The sequence below is a fragment of the Sprattus sprattus genome (assembly GCF_963457725.1).
Source record: "Sprattus sprattus genome assembly, chromosome: 11".
NCBI classification, from domain to species: Eukaryota; Metazoa; Chordata; class Actinopteri; order Clupeiformes; family Clupeidae; genus Sprattus; species Sprattus sprattus.
Window position 1 is genome coordinate 28967506 of NC_137909.1, and position 22500 is coordinate 28990005.

At 46.7% G+C, this 22500-nt stretch overlaps 1 protein-coding gene across 1 annotated transcript in view; it reads right to left on the bottom strand.

The window, feature by feature from the left end:
• smad6b (SMAD family member 6b) overlaps positions 1–16361 on the bottom strand; it is a 52214-nt gene extending 35853 nt beyond the window's left edge. The window contains exons 1-3 of the mRNA XM_080848151.1: positions 14821–16361; positions 10834–10890; positions 6507–6584 (exon numbers count right to left, since the gene is read on the bottom strand). Of these exons, the coding sequence (XP_080704277.1) occupies positions 6507–6584; positions 10834–10890; positions 14821–15637 (952 nt within the window). The 5' untranslated portion in view covers positions 15638–16361. The remainder of the gene's footprint in view (positions 1–6506; positions 6585–10833; positions 10891–14820) is intronic.
• Positions 16362–22500: the final 6139 nt, after the last annotated feature.

Below are 22500 nucleotides of genomic sequence, written 5' to 3' on the forward strand. Positions count from 1 at the left end.
TTTCCCCTTCTCCGAGCCTTAGTGGCACATTGCTACCACACACACACACACACACACACACACACACACACACACACACACACACACACACACACACACACACACACACACACATCGTGTTTAATGAAGTGTTTACTGTAAATTGTTCCTGGCCCACACAGAGCTGTTCGCCTACCAACTCCTCATCTCCTTCCCTGACGCGGTCTCCCCTTCCTGGGTCCACACACACCTCTGCCCGTGCCAGCCATGCTTTGAAACACCTCCACACACAACCTCACCTCCCAAAGCTCCTTTTAAACACCTCCCCTCCCCACACAACCTCACACCCCAAAGCTCCTTTTAAACACCTCCACACACCACACAGCTCCTTTTAAACACCTCCACACACCACAAAACACACAACCTCACACCCCACAGCACCTTTTAAACACCTCCACACACCACACAGCTCCTTTTAAACACCTCCCCATACCACACAACCTCACACCCAACAGCTCCTTTTAAACACCTCCTCACACCACACAACCTCTCATCCCACAGCTCCTTTTAAACACCTCCCCACACCACACAGCTCCTTTTAAACACCTCCCCATACCACACAACCTCACACCCAACAGCACCTTCAAAACACCTCCTCACACCACACAACCTCACACCCCACAGCTCCTTTTAAACACCTCCACACCCCACACCCTCACACCCCACAGCTCCTTTTAAACACCTCCCCACACCACACACCCCACAGCACCTTTTAAACACCTCCCCACACAACACACCCCACAGCACCTTTTAAACACCTCCCCACACCATGCAACCACACAAACACAACCTTACCTCCAACAACACCTTTAAAACACTCCTGCACGTGTGTGTGGGATTGTGTGTGTGTGTATGTGTGTGTGTGTATGTATGGGTGTGTGTGTGTGGGATGCTCACACTCACACTCACATACACACACATACACACTCACACACACACACACACACACACACACACACACACACACACACAAACAGACACACACCCTCCCCCACACACACATACCCCCCCCCCCCCCCCCCACACACACACACACACCCCACACACATACACACAATCCCACACACACACACACAAACACAATCCCACACACACAGTCATACAGGAAGCAATGAGGCGCACTTCAAAAGACTGTTCAAGGGACCACCAGAGAGAGGCAAGGAAACAGGTGTGACACAGGAGTGACTGGATGACCACCCCACACACACACACACGCACACACACACGCACGCACGCACACACACACACACACACACACACACACACACACACACACACACACACACACACACACACACACACACACACACACACACACACACACACACACACACACACACACACACACACACACACACACACAGTCTCCCAAACTCAAAAGGTCAGTATTTATGACAGAGGTCATAAATACTCTTACACACGCAGGCACACGCCCTCACAAATGCACACAACCACACACACACACACATGCATACAAACATGCATAAACGCATGCTCACACACATACGCAGCACAAACTGCTAGTAGTCAGAGGTCATAAATATTTTCTGACACACACAAACACACACACACAGAAACATGCCGTGGCACAGACAGTTCATGCAAACACAGAGACAGATGGAAGTAAACAAAAGCCCACAAAAAACTCAAAGTAACACACACACACACACACACACACACACACACACACACACACACACACACACATGTCCATACATTCCACATACTTGTGAAACTCATGCCGAGGCATTCACACAAACACTCTGAATTCCCATCAGTCAGATGGACTGTGGTCAGTTTACACTGTGTAACACACACATCAACACAAACACCATCCGACACTGCGTAACACAGACTTCGACAGAAACACCCTCCGACACTGCTGAACACCCACATCAACACAAACACACTCTGACACTGCGTTACACAGACATCACCACAAACAAACTCCGACACTGAATAACACGGACATCAACACAAACACACTCCATCACAGCGTGATATCTATACGTCATGCAATGGGACAAACTTAAACAGAAAAACCTACGATTCCAATCCCTCACTTAAGCGTTAGACTGCTAGTTAAGCTGCGCTGACTCAAGACTCACAGCACAGTAATCACCCAGAATGCACTGGGTGTCTGGGACGCCACACACAGCATGTTTCAGGAGTGAAAGTAAACAGATGGGTCTCATTTTAACACACACACACACACACACACACACACACACACACACACGCACACACACACACACACATTCCTCACTAACGACTCCTCACTAACGACCCCCAGAGCATGATGTGAGGAATCCCACAGTCAGGCCAGTTCAGATGCTGAACACATCGTCTGACCACACACACACACACAAAAACACACTTTATGTGTGTGAACATGTGGGGTGTGTTTGAGTGTGTGTGTATATGTGAAGGGTTAATTCAGTAGTTCAGTGTGTGTGTGTGTGCGCGTGTGTGTGTGTGTGTGTGTGTGTGTGTGTGTGTGTGTGTGTGTGTGTGTGTGTGTGTGTGTGTGTGTGTTTTGAGGGGGGGGGCCCTGCTCTGCTTCCCCTGTGTAATATCTAGGGAATTCTTAACTGCTAGCTAAATGAGATAATCAAGACTGATTGCATTAGCCATGTAACCCCTTCCAGCCAGCAGAGCAGAGCAGCGAAACACACACACACACACACACACACACACACACACACACACACACACACACACACACACACACACACACACACACACAGAGTCAGGAACAGCCCTCTGCTGTAAGCACTAGGCTCTGACACACACACACACACACACACACACACACACACACACACACCTGTATTCACAGAAAACACACATGCATAACCCAGGCCTATACACACACACACATAATCCAGGCCTACACAGAAACACACACACAAATAACCCAGGCCTACACAAACTCCGCAAAATAGAGAGCCATCGAGAGCTGTGTTGTCATTTATGAATAGAAGTCCAGTCAGTCCATTCACAAGTCACAAGTCACGTCAGAGACACACACATAGACACACACACACACATGCACACGCACACACACACAGAAATCTGAACAGTGATGAGGAACAAATGTAATCCGCTCATTTTCTTTTTTTAAAGCTCCTCTACCACGATGACGACGCACGCTCAAAAAAGCAACCTTGCTGTTGACACAGGGAGTGCACACACACACACACACACACACACACACACAGGGAGTGCCACTGGCCAGCGCAGTCACAGTGGCGGCAGGATATGCAAATGCACACTGGCGGCACGGCGGACTCCTCAGCCAATCGACATAAGAGAGCTCACTCCAGTCCTGGACGCTAGAGTTAGCGTTAGCGGTCTAAAAGGACGTTAGCGTTAGCGGTCTAAGAGAGCACACTCCAGTCCTGGACGCTAGTGTTAGCGTTAGCAGGACAAAGAGAGCTCACTACAGTCCTGGACGCTAGTAGCATTAGCGTTAGCGGTCTAAGAGAGCTCACTCCAGTCCTGGAATGCAAGGTCTCTAGTTCCAGAACAGCGGGGCTGTGCCTAACACACACTCCCTCTCTCACACACAAACACACACACACACTCCCTCTCTCTCCCTCAATCTCTCTCACTCACTTTCCCTTTTTCTCTCCCTACCCCTCTCTCCCAGTGGCCATTACCCCCCCCACACACACACAAACACACACACACACACACACACTACACCACACACACACACACACACCACACACACACACACACACACACACACACACACACACACACACACACCACACAAACACACACACACACACACACACACCACACCACACACACACACACACACACACACACACCACACCACACACACACACACACACACACACACACACACACACACACACACACACACAATGTGGTTCCAGTCTTGCACGAGAGGCATGCTCATTTGGTGCCATGAGTGGGGAGTGTTTCGTCTCAAATCATGAGAGAGGAACGGGTCTGTTTCTGCTTGCCTCGCTCGCTCTTAATGTGGCCCCGTTCACGAGAGAGAGAGAGAGAGAGAGAGAAAGGCAACCCCACCCCCTCACCACACACACACACACACACATGCACACACACACACGCACACACACTCACACACACACACAAACATACAGGCTGGGTGGAAGGGGGGGCATGTGTGTGCATGAGTGTGTGAGTGATACTGTGAGTGTGTGCGTGTATATGTCCATGTGTGTGTGTGTGTGTGTGTGTGTGTGTGTGTGTGTGTGTGTGTGTGTGTGTGTATGTGTGATACTATGTGAGAGAGTTGAAAAAAGAGAGTAAAAGAGAAAAACGACAGAGCAGGAGAGAGAGAGAGCAAGAGGGAGAGAACGTGTATGTGTGTGTGTGTGTGTGTGTGTGTGTCAGTGAGCTTGGATCTTATTACAGTTTGATCCCACTCAAATATTTCTGAAAGAAAAAGAGAGGAGGGGAGACAGTCTCTGCGGCCAGTGAGCACCGCCCCCCCCCCCCACACACTCCTCCTTTCCTCCTCCTCTCCTCCTCTCCTCTCCCTTCTCAGCCACTCCTCCTCTCCTCTCCTCTTCTCTCCCCCTTTCCTCTCCACTCCTCCTCTCCTCCTCCTCCCCTCTCGGCCCCTGTGCACAATGAGTGCTTTATCTCTCCACTAATAGCCTCTAATGAGAGGGAGAAAAGCACAACAGAAAAACCAAATTACCTGCAAAGTTTGCCTGCGCATTTATCCAAACTCACTCCGCGGGAGTGCTCGCACACACACACACACACACACACGCGCGTTTATCCAAAACTCACTCCGCGGGAGTGCTCGCACACACACACACACACACGCGTGTTTATCCAAAACTCACTCCGCGGGAGCGCTCGCACACACACACACACACACACACACACACACACACACACGCATTTATCCAAACTCACTCCGCGGGACCTCGCAGGCGCTTTCAACAAGGCCCCCAAGCACACAAATGAAACCGACTTTTGGGCGTTTTTAAAAGTCGGACGCACAACTATGACTACAGCAGCACCTTTTGCTTTGTGCTCCAACTCCCCAAAGAGTTCATCAAACACACACACACACACACACACGCACAGACACACACACAAAGCACCTTTTGCTATGTGTTCCAACTCCCCAAAGAGTTCATCAAACACACACACACACACACACACGCACAGACACACACACACACACACACACACACACGCACAGACACACACACAAAGCACCTTTTGCTATGTGTTCCAACTCCCCAAAGAGTTCATCAAACACACACACACACACACACGCACAGACACACACACAAAGCACCTTTTGCTATGTGTTCCAACTCCCCAAAAGAGTTCATCAAACACACACACACACACACACACACGCACAGACACACACACAAAGCACCTTTTGCTATGTGTTCCAACTCCCCAAAGAGTTCATCAAACACACACACACACACACACGCACAGACACACACACAAAGCACCTTTTGCTATGCGTTCCAACACCCCAAAGAGTTCATACCTGAGGTGAAACTCATCAGCGTGTCACGACTGAAACTAATTCAGTGAGATATGAGTGTGAAGTTCTCTTAATTGTGTTTGCAGTAATGTTTCGATACGATATATCCCAGACAAAACACACTCTCGCTGCAGCAGGGGAGGCTAAAAGAGAGTGGTGCACACACACACACACACACACACCCGCTAGGCTTAAAAGAGTGGTGCCAGACATGCTAGACTAAGGAGAGTGGTGCCACACACACACACACACGCTAGGCTGAAGAGAGTGGTGCCACACACACACACACACACACACACACACACACACACGCTAGGCTAAAGAGAGTTGTGCCACACACACACACACACAAACACACTCTAGGCTGAAGAGAGTGGTGCTTACGCTAGGCTCCATAAAACTAAAGTTTCCACTCCTGCTGGAACAAAGTAAGCTAACCCCCTCACACAAGGTCACCTCTGGCCCCAGATCTCTGTTTGAACACTGATAGCGTAGCGCACACCAGCCTGCTTTTCACCCTCAAGCTGATAGGGTCCACACACAGAACATTAAGCCATGAAGTCATACTGTACCGTTTGTTTATACTATCGGTGGAAATCCCTCAAGAAACACACACACACACACACGCACACACACGAACACACACACACACCACCGTCAGTTCAACAGCAGACCTGAGCTCTTTGTTTCCAGTTTGGCTCAGCAGAGCCCAGACAACACACACATTCACACACACAGACACACACACACACACACACACACACACACACACACACACACACACACAAACACACACACACACACACTCACACACACACACACACACACACACACACACACACACACACAAGCCCCTGGGCTCACTCTGCAAGAGACCCTGACACTCCAACACCCAGATACCCCGTCACCCTGATATCCTGTGGCCTTGTGAGGACGCACTGACCTGAGAATTCCCCTTGGGCAATGTCCGGTGAGCTGGCCGCCTCCGCTTCAGTGTAAGAGAGAGTAGAATCTGACAGTTCTGCCGAGGAAAGAGCCACACAGCACGATTAGCAGAACCCTAACAAAGTATGCAGTCGCATTCTAGAACATAACACGATTATCAGAACCCTTACAGAGTATGCAGTCACATTCTAGAACAGAACAAAACACGATTATCAGAACCCTTACAGAGTATGCAGTCACATTCTAGAACAGAACAAAACACGATTAGCAGAACCCTAACAGAGTATGCAGTCACATTCTAGAACATAACATAACACGATTAGCAGAACCTAATAATCTGGTGTGTGGAGTGTTTTTCATTAGTGAATAAATAAATAATGAACTCACAATGACAACCCACATGGTTCTGTATCTCTCCATCTTATATGAGGATTTAATGCTAATGTGATTACATTCTAATACAGTTTAATTTAGCTCTGATTTCATACAATTGCCCTTTAATTTCCCCTCAAGTTGTGTCTTCAAATAAATTGAATGAGTAGTTTGTTCACGTAATATAAAAAAAATGTCCTCTCAAAATCAAAGTAACATTGGAACCAGATGTAAACTTTGATTGTCATGGTATGGCTATTTTTTTCTCAAGAGGTTTGTGAATGAAAGTGAACCAGCACACCATTTTGTTTTTGATAGCTTAAATCATAAGCGCTGCTTTAAGTTAGCGTCTGATTCTGAAACTGCAGCATAGACTGCATGTCTACTGTCCACTCATCACACGCAAGCACTTCCCCATTCACTACAGATGTTATCTAGCAGAGGAGCACGCCGTGCATATGTATGCATGTTCTCTACCAGTGTATTTGTGCTTGTACAACTTGTACAACATACACACCTAAGGGCCATTTGGCATATTTGTCTTCATAGATAGAGACAGAGATATAGAGAGAAAGACAGAGAGAGAGAAAGAGGCAGAGACAGAGACAGAGACAGAGACAGAGGCAGAGACAGAGAAAGAGGCAGAGGCAGAGACAGAGACAGAGACAGAGACAGAGACAGAGACAGAGACAGAGACAGAGGCAGAGACAGAGACAGAGACAGAGACAGAGACAGAGACAGAGAAAGAGGCAGAGGCAGAGACAGAGACAGAGACAGAGACAGAGACAGAGACAGAGAAAGAGGCAGAGGCAGAGACAGAGACAGAGACAGAGGCAGAGACAGGGACAGAGACAGAGACAGAGACAGAGACAGAGACAGAAACAGAGAAAGAGGCAGAGACAGAGACAGAGACAGAGACAGAAACAGAGACAGAGACAGAGACAGAGGCAGAGAGAGAGACAGAGACAGAGGCAGAGACAGAGACAGAGGCAGAGACAGAGACAGAAACAGATACAGAGACAGAGACAGAGACAGAGACAGAGACAGAGGCAGAGACAGAGACAGAGACAGAGACAGAGGCAGAGGCAGAGACAGAGACAGAGAGAGAGACAGAGACAGAGACAGAGACAGAGACAGAGACAGAGACAGAGACAGAGACAGAGGCAGAGACAGAGACAGAGACAGAGACAGAGGCAGAGACAGAGACAGAGACAGAGGCAGAGGCAGAGACAGAGACAGAGAGAGAGACAGAGACAGAGACAGAGACAGAGACATCTCACAGAGCAGCCTGTAGCATGATAGTGTTCTGTGATTGCATACTGAGAGTGGTAAACCATACGTCGCCATCTTCATTGCCAGTTCTTATAACTTCTACGGGATCTGCCTGGATGAGTCTTTTGTTGTTAATGGTGGCAAAAATGTAAAAGATTAGGTGTAATTGTTAAAGTAAAAAAAAATTCTGAACTCTAATCTTAACTACGGGTATTCTGGCTGGTATGTGTGAAAAAAAAAAAAAAAAAAACACGGCTTTTAAACGTTCTGGGAAGAATTAGCAGCTGTTGGCATAGGTCAGAGGCACACACAAACAAACACACAGAGTTGAAGAATAAACACCCCAACAAGATCATTAAAATGGCCGATCAGTGTGTGGTGTGCCTATAAGCCAATCTTTTCTCATTTCTCTCTCATTGGCCACTGGTCTGGGAGTCCCTGGGGTAGCAGATCCCCTAAACTAGTGAACCCCATTCACCCATCCAAATCTTTTTCTTCCTTATACATCCACAGCACCGCAAGGGAGGCCCCACACCCAACCTCAATTATCCCTGATCGGGGCCGATGACTAAGCGTTGCCTGGCACCTATGCCAGCGCCTGTGCCAATCCCTCATCCACCGCTGAGTTGGGCGAGTTGCCCCTTGCCCCTACCAACAACACCCGCTCCAAAACCAGCACCCCTTCACCCCAACCCAACCCCCCCCCCCCAGCTGTGGCGGGCTCTGTGGTGTAGAAAGGAGAGGAAATCCCAGGCAGATTCCACCCCTCCACACACACACACACACGCACACACACTCTCACACACACACACACGCACACACACACACACACACACACACACACACACACACACACTCTCACACACACACACGCGCACACACTCTCACACACACACACACACACACACACACACACACTCTCACACACACACACACACACTCTCACACACACACACACACACACACACACACACACACTCGCACACACACTTGGGCGCCAGAGCCCCGGCTCCAGTGGGCCTGTCTTCACCGCACAGTAGACACATGGGTAGCAGGGGCCGCTGCCCAGTCCAGCTCCTGTTTCCTGCCCCAGACTGGCATGCTGGAAGCGGGGCATCCTGGAAGCGGGCATTGCTGCGGGCGCTGACTGCCTGCCCGCCAGCCCGCCCGACTGGAGGCTGGCTGGAGGCTCCACTCCGCTCTGCCCACTCCCGGGGCTGCCACACACACATTCCTGGTCACTGTGCCTAATTGCCACCATTAAAATTCTTCTCGTTGTTCTAGTCCCGCTCGTTTCATCTCCCCCAGTCTCTCCCTCTCTCTCTCTCTCTCTCTCTCTCATTTTCTCTCTCCCACTATTCCACTCTCTCTCTCTCTCTCTCTCTCTCTCATTTTCTCTCTCCCACCATTCCATCTCTCTCTCTCTCTCTCGAACACACATACACACACACACACACACACACACACACACACACACACACACACTCACACACACACACACACACACACACACACACACACACACACAAGCTAGGGAGCAGAGATTCTACCAGTGGGTGATGGCTTCGACGCAACAGTTCGCTCTGTTGTATTTGTCTCGTCTTACAACCAGCAGAAGACCTCTAACTTTATTTGTATTTATTTTTTAGAAGACCTCTAACTTGACTAGTCATCCAGTCTACAGCATATCTAGTGACTAATCAGGGCCCTGGCAGGCAGGTACATCATAGGTATGCCTTTAGATAAGACACTTAAGAAAGCTTAACCCCCGCAAAACAGGGAACGTCCCCAGGGACCTATAGAAAACGTTTCCCAATTGTCACCGCAACGTCCTCGGGACAGTCTTGGAACGTCGTGCAAAACGTCCTAGAGTTGTCAAGGGGAACCATACACATTTACGTTTTTAGAACGTTCAGAGAGACCATTACAGGACGTCGAGGGGACGTCATTTTGCTTACAGGGACTGCAGTATCTACATGCATCTTGGTCTTTGGACAGTGTTTGGGCGCTGTATTTGGCTCTGTTTAGGATCTCTGACATCGAGATTTAGATTGTTTTCCTTTGAGGGGCAAAAGTCTATTATTCAAACAGTAATTATGTGTGAATCAGTAATCAGTCAATTACATGTTTTAATGTTTTTGAGTACAAAAAGTACAGTACAGAAAGAAGAGAGCTATCTCAATAAATGTTAAAATGCCCCTGAACTTCAAATGGAAAATAGTGTTCCTTCATAATATACGTTTACCTCTGCCACTACAGCGAGAATGAGGCGCTGAACTAGAAGAGCATGTTCACACACAAAGACTGAACTAGAAGTGCATGTACACACACACAGACTGAGCTGGAAGAACATGTACACACACAGACTGGTAGCATACCTTCAGAGAGTACACTATGGTAATACTGCCATTGCAAGAGCAAAAAAAAAAAAAACATGTGAAATCTGAACACATGATTATATGGTTGGGAGCTTTTCCCCCTGCGTTTCGCACAGGGTTAGGTCTTTTCCTCCTGCGTTTCGCACAGGGTTTGGTCTTTCCTCCTGCGTTTCGCACAGGGTTAGGTCTTTTCCCCCTGCGTTTCGCACAGGGTTAGGTCTTTCCCCCCTGCGTTGGCACAGGGCGTTGGCATAGGGTTTGGTCTTTTCCCCCTGCGTTGGCACAGGGTTTGGTGGGACTTACCCAGTGGCTTGCGTTCTTCGCTTGGAGACAGCCTGGAGTAGGGGGGAGGAGGCGACTCTGAAACACAAATGAGGTGCGTTAAGGGCCAATCACGGTCAAGCAGTACCCGTCGCCATGAACGGACCGACAGAAATTTTTGCGGGGACACGGAGAGCTGTCCGACGGCTCTGGAGAGCACGGAGAGGGCGTTTCAGCTACCTGAGAAGGCGTTCCAGATACCTGAAGGCGTTCCTATGTGCCCAAAAACGTGTCGTACGGAGTACCATAAAAAAGCCTTTAGAGGACTTTCAGAGGACCCAGATTTAGACCCAATCCACAACCAGTCAAGGCCAGCTCTTCGCCTGATCGATGTCAAACTAGCTGATGGTACCTAGTGACCTTGAGTCCTGCTTAACTTGCACTTCAGCAGTTACATTCCTGCACTTATTTTTCTTTCTATGTCGTTTTTCTATTTCTTATGTAAAGTAGTATTTATTGTTACAACAGGTTTGTTAGCTTGACTGTTCTCTCCCTTGTACGTCGCTTTGGACAAACCCGTCTGCTAAATGACTAAATGTAAATGTAGCCTAAATGTAATGTTATTGGAGCTGATGTTGATGTTCTGAAATACGCCCATGTCAGGGGTTGTTGTTGTTGTTGCTGCAGGAAGTACAGGGCAAGCTGTTCATCTAAACTGCTCTATAATACATCCGTGTGTGTCATTTAAAATTCTAAGATTGAAGTAATCTGTAACTGTAACCAAGCCTTTTAATAGATGCATCACAAGAGGCTGACAAGGTGTAAAGAAGGCAAGAGAGATGTTTTTGTAGAATACAACAAACTACTGGAAACACTTCCTAACCTTTCTGAGGCAAAAATGCCAGGTCTCCCATTAGATTGTACTTATATTACATATATTAAAGTGTACATACATTAAAGTGTACATATATTAGCGTCAACTTTTACTGGCCATCACAAATGTGAGCAGATGTGATCAAGTAACCAATTGAGACTAATATCTGAATTCTTAAGGCAAGGTAAGAAAAATGGATATAGTACAGTCCTTTCTATATCTATGAAAGACTATTTGTATATTTGCTTTATTCAATAATGTGGTATCTCATATTTACATGAATGAAGATATTTACATAACATGAACTACCTAAGGTACTCAAGGTGAGATTTATGTAATGTGAAATATAAAGATGGAAAGTCTACATGGGCGACTGGCTGTCAGGTTTTCTTTCTTCTGACTTGAAGCCTCTTGTTTTAAAAGATTCCCTATAAACCATTAACTCACTAGAATGTACTCGTTAACAATATTCAATTCAATTGAATTGTATTTATATAGCGCCATAACAATACAACTGCCTCTATGCGCTTTAATAAGCAGCCGTTACATTTCATAACATATCTTACACTTAATGTAAAATATGTACACCGAAGTTAAAACTAACACGAAAAAGGCAAGTGCATTTGACCTTTAACGTTAACGTTTTCATATCTTGCACAGTCCATCAAAAGTTACCACAATTGCTAAGTTTTCAACGGAAAACTAACAACAGCAAAGTTCGACAAAACAGAGGAAGGCAAACTCTGTGAATACTCAGTGACCTCGCCTTTAGGGAAAAGGAAAAGAAGAAAGGCATAATAGCGACGGGCTCTTTAAGACTGCCGGCAGTGACTGCCAGGATCCTAGCCCAGTCCCTCAGATCCACACTGCTAGTCTGCCTGGCGCCAGCAGTATGCGAACTGTATATTATCACCGCTCCTCAGCTAAATAGCACGGGGGATCTCCTCAGGAAAAAAGGCTCTTAAAGCGCAACTTGAAACTGATCTCATTTCAAAAGGATAATGCCTGACCAAATAAAAGAAGGGCGAAATGGGTTTTTTGTCCGTTTTAAATTCTAATAGCCTTTGATTAAAACTTAAGTGTGTGAGTGTGTTTTCTTCAGGAGTGCCGTTAAAGATTTATTTAGTTTACGACTTTTGGTGCTCAACAAAGACAGACCCACTTATCCCGTTGTGAATCCTCAACAAATACATATTTTGTCCTTTTCAAATGGGTGTGTTTTGAAAGTATGCAGTAGGCTTGCTCATAATGCTGACCTCACTCTGAAAGTAATGTTTGCTGCCAACACATGTTTGTTTATGGGTTTACAGGCGCAGTTCTGTAAGTAGACCTACTATATTATGGCGACGCCATGTGACAATAAACAAAAACTGTTTAAGGAATACCGTCTAATTGGGTTAACAGAATTACTGTGTTTAAAGATGTTATTTATTTATAGCATTAGCCATGCAAATTGTACTTAGGGAGTTTGAAACAGAAAGGGCAGAAACGGAACTTTTTTAAACGACCTACTATTAACAGCGTGAAATAAATAGCCTTTATCGGGACACGCATGAGTGGCTGAGAGCTATGTCTACTGAAGCCCCAGTGAAGGCAAGTGGGGGGGGGGGGGGCTTCTCTGCCCCCACTCCCCACACACACACACACACACACAGCGGGCCCCGAGCACACAACGTGTCCATACCAGTTGAAATGCCCCGCAATTTCACGAGAAATGGCATGGCGCCGAGGTGGTTCCTGGCCTTTGTGCACAGACTGGCGAAAAAGCCCCTGACTAGATGATATCATTACTCTTTTCCAATGATTCAATAGGCGACTTCATTCTTAGAAGAGTGGACACACTACAACCACTCTCAGGTATGAGCCTGTGTCATTTCAACTGGCTATGTAGTCGCTGGCCAGGCTACACAGGTTGATATGCAGAGAAGGCTTTACAGTAGCTAAAAGGTTGGGAAGGCTATCGTGCGAATAGGTAATCACATACGTGTGCCTCTACCCCTGCCAGTTTTCTATCAGGTTTAAGATCTCTAGTGTCGTGTCTTTTAATCAGGCCAGCCAGCCTACGGGTCGTAGCCTTTTGGCTCCAGTGAACGCGGATGTTATGGAAAGATCCAGCCCCTCTGCCAAGACCGGGGACAGAAATACCGAGGCTCCCATCTTTACAAGCGATATTACACGTGGTCAACGGGTCACCGGGGCCAGGCGTCCCAATGACACAGGTCGGCCAGACTCTACTGCTCGCGCTTGGCACGCTCACCAGTTTGCCGCGGGAGGATGTTGCAGCGACATGGACATTTAAGCACGGCGCTCGAGAGCAAGTATGGCCACCCGGGGGCCCCTTGGAAAAAACTCAACGGCGCAAATGTACTTGAAAGTCGAGTCGGCGCTTTGAAAATATGAGCTAACCTGGACTGATAATCTTTCAAAAACGTTTTCAGTGATCACCTTACTGTCTTACAATCAGTGGAAGTGCAATAATTCCATCAACGTAACTGATCTAAATAGCAATACATCGACACTTGTAGAGCTACGTTCACCCTATGGTCCCTTCACCTTGATCTTCTGTGTAACCCCGTGCCATAGGAAGCAAGGTGATGCAACATGTATGGCCCTCTCTGAGAACTTTTTCACAACTTAACCACAAGTGCCTACTGAGTAAGAATTTACTGAACAACATTTTCCATAGTTGCTAAGAAGAGAGGGTGGGAGGATGTTGGAAAACACAACAGCGTAGCCAACTACATGAGAAACCTTTAAAAAAAAAAAAAAAAAACATTTCCCATCATCAAACTTCTAAGGGCCCAAACTCCTTGCCATGTTTTCTGACACATTTGTGACATTTTTTCCGCGCACGGTTAGAACCCAGCTGACAAACATTATCATTTAACCTGGATCAAGCATTATGAAACATAAGTTAGACAAATTAAACGGTGTGCCGCTAAAAGAATAAATATCACAACTTCGAAAAAAAAAAAAAAACACTTTTAAGACACAGCAGCCAAACAAGTTACCTGACCATTTGGAGTCTCAGAAGGAGAAAACAAATGTTCAGCTACGTGCACGCAGAACTACGCAAAGTTGTTTTTGTAGATACACTCCACAGACTAATACACGCAAGAATAAGACAACTGTATTGTTTGTGCAGGTTGCCTTACCTGGACCACAGAGTCTGCTGTAGTGATAGGGGTTACAACACACCGACGGGCCGTCCTGGTTGCCGAAGCTCTTGCACTCACAGAGCGCCTTGAGCTGGGCCGTGTGCTGCAGGTCCGACCACCGGTAAAGCTTACACAGAAGCAGCTCCGGAGGGGCCAAGTGGCCGCCAAGACGGAGCTCTGTCCGGGACACCATCACACACTCGCTCGGCATCCCTCCCTTAGATTCCACGGCCTCCAGTAGAGTATCCAGCGTTTTCTCTTTCAGCCTCTTTAGGAGCGAGTAGGTGGCGGTCTTGAGTTCCTGCTCCATAATCGAGCGGGGCTTCGACTCCTGACCCTCGGGCGAGCTGCAGTCGCGAGGACTAGCGTTGTTCCGCAGCACGAACTGGCACGAAGAGCTCGGTTCCTTACCCTGAGCCGTCGTCTCCGGGCTTCGCGATCCCGAGGGGTCCCGGTCTTTAAACAAACAGCACGTAACCGTTCTACAGTCGCTGTCCTGCTGCGAGGATCGTGGACTTTCCTGATCCATAACACACACCGCCGCGTCCCCGTCTTGGTCCATACTGACCCCCGGGCTGCTGCTGCTAGACTCCACGGAACTCCTGGAGCACACTCCCCCATAGTCCACAACAGGCGACCCGCTCGGGGTCATCGGTCTGCGTTCCGTCTTGGGAATTTTCTCTGGGTTGTTGCTGCACAGATCGTCCCGACAGCCCTCGCTACATTTGCCATTTCCATCGCCCCCGTCTTTATCTGGAATCAAACGGCTTCTCCAGAGTCGCCGCACAAGACCTGAACGTTTCGTCCTGAACATACGACAATTTAAAAATCTATATGTGTTTATTTTTGTTCAGATCTTCGTTGGTGATAACTAACTTTAGGCTCGTTGCACAACATTAATGTTGGTTAAATGCCGTGCAACGCATGCACAGCCAAACGCCGAGTATTGATGGGGCAAAGCACAACATTAGGTTTGAAGCTACAAGGTACTGCTACAATGTTGCATTAAAATACACAACTTAACTAAAATGCACGGTTACGCAGAAATCAAAATGCATTCATCTACAAATACGGTACTGTCAAGTGCATGCAAAACTGTTATCCATACACGGGACCTCTCGTCCAGGCTACAGCAATACTATCTTCGCTAAATCCGTTTCAATGCACATGAAAGAAAATAAATCGGAGAAAACTTGGCGACTTCAGCTAGCCACCATCCTCACGGCCCGCTGCGACAGATCGCGACAAAACTTGTGCACAGGCAGTGGGTTCGGACTTTGAAACCCCTTCAGATCCACTCTCTCTCTAAAGCGGCGCTGAGAACATGAATGAAGCGGCTCCGCTGCGGATTAATCCCCCAAAGAAAAATCCGTTCGGAATTCACAATCACGTTTGCTTTCCCGGCGTCAGGGTGAAGAACTCCTTTTAACAATCCAAAAATATCCCTCCGAGTCGACGCCAAGAAGAGTAACAATCCGTGGACTAAAGCGGCGCTCCTGGTTCCGCGTTCAGGTCTGCTCAAACTGCAACCCAGATCCCTTTCTTTCTCCGTTTCTCTCTCTTTTTTCTTTTTTTTTTCCTTCGACTCAAACACACACACGCACACACACACACACACACACACACACACACGCACACACACATACACACACACGGGGCCCCCGAGGAGAGCGCTGGAGCCATTGGCTGGTTCCCATCATGTGCTAGTCTAGACACTTTGGCGGCTGGGAGCTGCACTGATTGTTGCGCAAACAAGGTTTCAAGTTTCTTAACTCTTAAAGGCGTAACATCCATCTCTTTCTTTCGACTTCAGATTCTGTCACTTCACTTATACTCTCAGTTTTAGATGCTGAAAAATAATCGTATCTGGTCACTTTTAAGCTCGGACACAACTATAGTAATAGAGCAGATCATTTTACGGCAGAGAACCCTGCGTTCATTTATGTGTAAATAAACACAAGCTATTCTTTAGTGTAGTTTGAGGGGAGTTTGGTAGTCTCAACAATTACGTTAGAGTAGTGTTAGCTATTATGGCGCAGGCGCATGTTACCTGCACACGAGGAATTTCCAGTGGAGCGGGAAGCCCACGGACTGCATGGAATGACCTCATGGCGCGCGAGGGCCCCTCATTCGGCTGTGAATTCCAGCCACGTACCACAGATTCTAGAGTCGAGAACATCCCCTCACCCGCCTTTAGACGCTTTAACGCTTATGTGACGTGTTGAGCCACAGTTTCTTGCACCCTCAACATTTCACCATTGTGCAAAACGGAGCGAAATGAATTACAGGATGGGTGGTAACTAGCCAAGCTTTTGGCATTTTATAAAGGGCATAAGTGCACAGTGCAATTCTCCCATGATCCAGGTGAGACTCTCTCTCTCTCTCTCTCTCTCTCTCATTCACAGGTCCCGTTCAGAGAGAATACCGACTCCTGCGGCCGAACGCGTGTTAGCAGCGGGAATAAACTGGGGAATTCCAGGGTTATTATCATGCTTTTGTAAATGTTTTCTCCGTTCTTCATCATTCAAGTCCTGAGGTCATATTATATGAACAAACAGCTCATAGACGCTAAGAGTGATTTATGAACACAGAAGAAACATTATAGGCCTACTTTCTAGTGATGTTTAATCCACTATTTATCTATTATGCATACTACGTCAGCACTACTACTACTACTACTACTACTTCTTATAATAATAATGCTATTATTATTATTATTATTATTACATGTTCCATTGATCTAGAGGGACAACACTGTGTTATGACAAGCCGGTCGGTAGTAATGGCTGCTGTGGCGCTTTGAGATCGCTCCCGCTACAGCAGGCGAGTAATGGGTTAAAAGCTTTGACTGGAGTCGGCCGGGCGGGGCCACGCCCCCGATGTATTAACTTGCTCAAAGTAGCAAAAGTTCAGCAATAAGCGCTGCCTATTGGCTCCCCAGCATTTACGACCTGCCCCCCTGAGACAGAGATTGGTTGAATGCCGGGAGAAAAAAACGCAAATAGACACGCCCACTGGAGTTGCCTTTGACAGTGAATGAAATGAATTCCTTATTCCTTGGCAAGTTGCCAAAAGCAGCATACCATTTTTGACACGCTTATACAACAAGAAGATATGTAAATACAGTCTGAACAATGCCTTGCTGACAGTGTTATTAATCAAAAGATCAACAGGTAAAACACATTTATAAAGAGTCACTAGAAACATGAAACTGAAAGATAATTTATATGTTATTAGTTTCATTTTCTGTTTGCACAGAGGATCTGGAGGAGCACCCGATGCTGTCATCATATAAAGTTGACTGACACCTTGGTCCCCATGGACTACAGAACTAACACATAACTTGAGTACTCAATCTCTCTCACTCTCTCTCTCTCTCACACACACACACACACACACACACACACACACACAGAAACACTCTCATACTGCGCACACCCATCAACTCCCTCTTCTCCCTCTCTCAAACACACACACACACACACACACACACACATTCACACACACAAAAAGAAATACAAATAAATATACACACAAAAGCATGTGTAAATACATGTATGTGTTTGTGTGTGAGTGAGAGTGTGTATGCGGAGGTTGTTGGCGTGTGTGTGTGTGTGTGTGTGTGTGTGTATGTGTGTGAGTGTGTATGCGGAGGTTGTTGGCGTGTGTGTGTGTGTGTGTGTGTGTGTATGTGTGTGAGTGTGTATGCGGAGGTTGTTGGTGTGTGTGTGTGTGTGAGAGTGTGTATGCAGAGGTTGTTGGTGTGTGAGAGTGTGTGTGTGTGTGTGTTGTGTGTTGTGTGTGTGTGTGTGTGTGAGAGAGTGTGTGTGTGTGTGTGTGTGTGTGTGAGTGTATGCGGAGGTTGTTGGCGAGTGAGAGTGAGTGTGTGTGTGTGTGTGTGTGTGTGTGTGTGGAGGTTGTTGGCGTGTGATACAGCGTCAGGTTTCCCCCCGGCCGGTTCATGGAGGTTATTGTCGGACTAACGTGCGGAACCCTTCATGCTCACACTGGAGGCACCTGTCACACACACACACACACACTCACACACACACACACACACACACACACACACACACACACACATACACACTTACACACACACACTCACACACTCACACACTCACACACACACACACACACACACACACACACACACACACACACACACACACACACACACATACACACACACGCACACACGCACACACACACGCACACACATAGACACACACAAACACACACGCACGCACACACACACACACACACACACACACACACACACACACACACACACTCGCCTTTGTAACTCAATCGCACGTCCGACAGGGCAAAGAAAACTGTTATCACAGACAGATGCACTGTTTTAAATCTTTCTAACACACTTTGCCATTGAATGCATGGCACCATTTCTGGTGCACAACTGCTGTGATGAAAGATCTAGCCTCTGCCTACCGAGATCTAGCCTGTAGCCTCTAGCCTCTGGCTACTGAGATCTAGCCTGTAGCCTCTAGCCTCTGGCTACTGAGATCTAGCCTGTAGCCTCTAGCCTCTGGCTACTGAGATCTAGCCTGTAGCCTCTAGCCTCTGGCTACTGAGATCTAGCCTCTAGCCTCTAGCCTCTAGCCTCTGCCTACCCAGATCTAGCTTCTGCCTACAAAGATCTAGCCTCTAGCCTCTGCCTACGGAGATCTAGCCTCTGCCTATCGAGATCTAGCCTCTGCCTATCGAGATCTAGCCGTTGGCTAACGAGATCTAGCCTCTATCCTATCGAGATCTAGCCTCTATCCTTCCGAGATCTAGCCTCTGCCTCTCGAGATCTAGCCTCTGTCTACCGAGATCTAGCCTCTGCCTCTCGAGATCTAGCCTCTGACTCTCGAGATCTAGCCTCTATCCTATCGAGATCTAGCCTCTATCCTTCCGAGATCTAGCCTCTGCCTCTCGAGATCTAGCTTCTGGCAACCGAGATATAGCCTCCGCCTACCAAGATCTAGCCTCTATCACCGACATTTATCCACAGGCAGTGAGACACTTAAATTTAAAATTTTGAATTATTTTTATTTATTTATTTTACATTTTATTTTATTTACATTTTTATTTTATCTTAATTCATTAATTTTATATTTTATTTATTTGAGCACAGTGTGGAGCGTAGACCCTTTGTCATTTCACTACAATTTATTGTATGTGACAAATAAAACACTTGAACTTGAAACTTGAACATTGATCTGGCCGAAGAGATAAGCACTCAGGAGAGAAGGTGCATTTTTAGTGTCCAGTACATTCCTGTGCAATTGAAAACGACCCCAGCCACACACATACAGACACAAACACACACACACACACAAACACACACACACACACACACACACAAACACACACACACAAACACACACACCAGCCATGTCAGTTGAAATTAAATGGGATCTACTGCACAACATGGCTGTGTGTCCAAATCAAACATGAAATCAATCAGTCAGTTATGGATCATGTTGGGCGGACAATGCTGTGTGGGAACTGATTCTGTGGTGCCCTGCTTGAGATCTATCAGAACCAATCATGTTGGGCGGACAATGCCGTATGGGAACTGATTCTGTGGTGCCCTGCTTGTAATCAATCAGAACCGGTCATGTTGGGCGGACAATGCTGTGTGGGAACTGATTCTGTGGTGCCCTGCTTGTGATCAAACACACACACACACACACACACACACACACACACACACACACACACACACACACACATTGATTCTGTAGTGCCCTGCTTGTATTGGAGAGGATGTGTCACAAGCTCCAAGAATCACAGAATGATTTTTTTTTTTAACTTTGCTGTTTCTGCCAAACTCGAATCCAAGCAAGAAATTGGCATTTATAGCAGTTTTGGCAAGCTATGCTTTCTGAGTTTCTTAATTTGAACAGAATTCTGTTGGAATGACAAGCGAGAAATCTTTAAAAGGAACAAATAAAGAATCATCAGTACTATGAGCAAGATAAAGGGAAACATTTGCCATAAAGGAAGCATAGGAAACATGTGGCATTACTCTCATAACAATTTAATTCAATTCAATTCGGTTTTATTTATTTAGCATTACATAAAGTTAACTCACACTGTGGTGTTATCCGTGTACATGAGTAACCACTCAACATTTCTTTCTAGGGAGTCTGACATGCCTTTATGATTTTGTATATTTCCTGTAACTGAAAACATTCATCCACAAGAGGCATATACGTAGAAGATTTAAGGTTTCTGTGGGTGTTATTTCTATGACTCTAGGATAAAAAGCCTAGCTTTAAAAGGCATATTGCCAACCAGAACAAAAACATATCCAAAAAGTATCCACAAAGATATAGTCCTTTAAGGGTTAAAACACTGTGGTGTTATTAATGTATACAAATTACCATAGTGTGGTGTGACTCAACATTTCAGTGCTTTATTCCAACTGTGGTGTTATTTATATACAGGAATAACCACTCAACATTTCAGTGTTAAACTCACACTGTGTTGTTATTCATGTAAATACATAACCGTAGTGTGATTTGACTCAATACTTCAGTGTACACAAGTAACCACTCAACATTTATTTTCAGGGAGTCTGACATGCCTTGATGATTTTGTATATTTCCTGTAAATAAAACAGTCAACATTTCAGTGTTTAATTCCCACTGTGTTGTTATTCATGTAAATACATAACCATAGTGTGATTTGACTCAATACTACAAGTAACCCAAACCAAGTTTGACCCAACACTTCAGTGTTTAATTCCCACTGCGGTGTTATTCACGGTGTGACTTAACATTGGGATGGACCCTATAAATGACCCAGTTGGCAGCGGGGCCTTCTGTGGTGTTCTCCATGTCTCTCTCCCACAGCTCTTCTTCTGTGGTGTTCTCCATGTCTCTCTCCCACAGCTCTTCTTCTGTGGTGTTCTCCATGTCTCTCTCCCACAGCTCTTCTTCTGTGGTGTTCTCCATGTCTCTCTCCCACAGCTCTTCTTCTGTGGTGTTCTTCATGTCTCTCTCCCACAGCTCTTCTTCTTCTGTGGTGTTCTCCATGTCTCTCTCCCACAGCTCTTCTTCTTCTGTGGTGTTCTCCATGTCTCTCTCCCACAGCTCTTCTTCTGTGGTGTTCTCCATGTCTCTCTCCCACAGCTCTTCTTCTGTGGTGTTCTCCATGTCTCTCTCCCACAGCTCTTCTTCTGTGGTGTTCTCCATGTCTCTCTCCCACAGCTCTTCTTCTGTGGTGTTCTCCATGTCTCTCTCCCACAGCTCTTCTTCTGTGGTGTTCTCCATGTCTCTCTCCCACAGCTCTTCTTCTGTGGTGTTCTCCATGTCTCTCTCCCACAGCTCTTCTTCTGTGGTGTTCTCCATGTCTCTCTCCCACAGCTCTTCTTCTGTGGTGTTCTCCATGTCTCTCTCCCACAGCTCTTCTTCTGTGGTGTTCTCCATGTCTCTCTCCCACAGCTCTTCTTCTGTGGTGTTCTCCATGTGTCTCTCCCACAGCTCTTCTTCTGTGGTGTTCTCCATGTCTCTCTCCCACAGCTCTTCTTCTGTGGTGTTCTCCATGTCTCTCTCCCACAGCTCTTCTTCTGTGGTGTTCTCCATGTCTCTCTCCCACAGCTCTTCTTCTGTGGTGTTCTCCATGTCTCTCTCCCACAGCTCTTCTTCTGTGGTGTTCTCCATG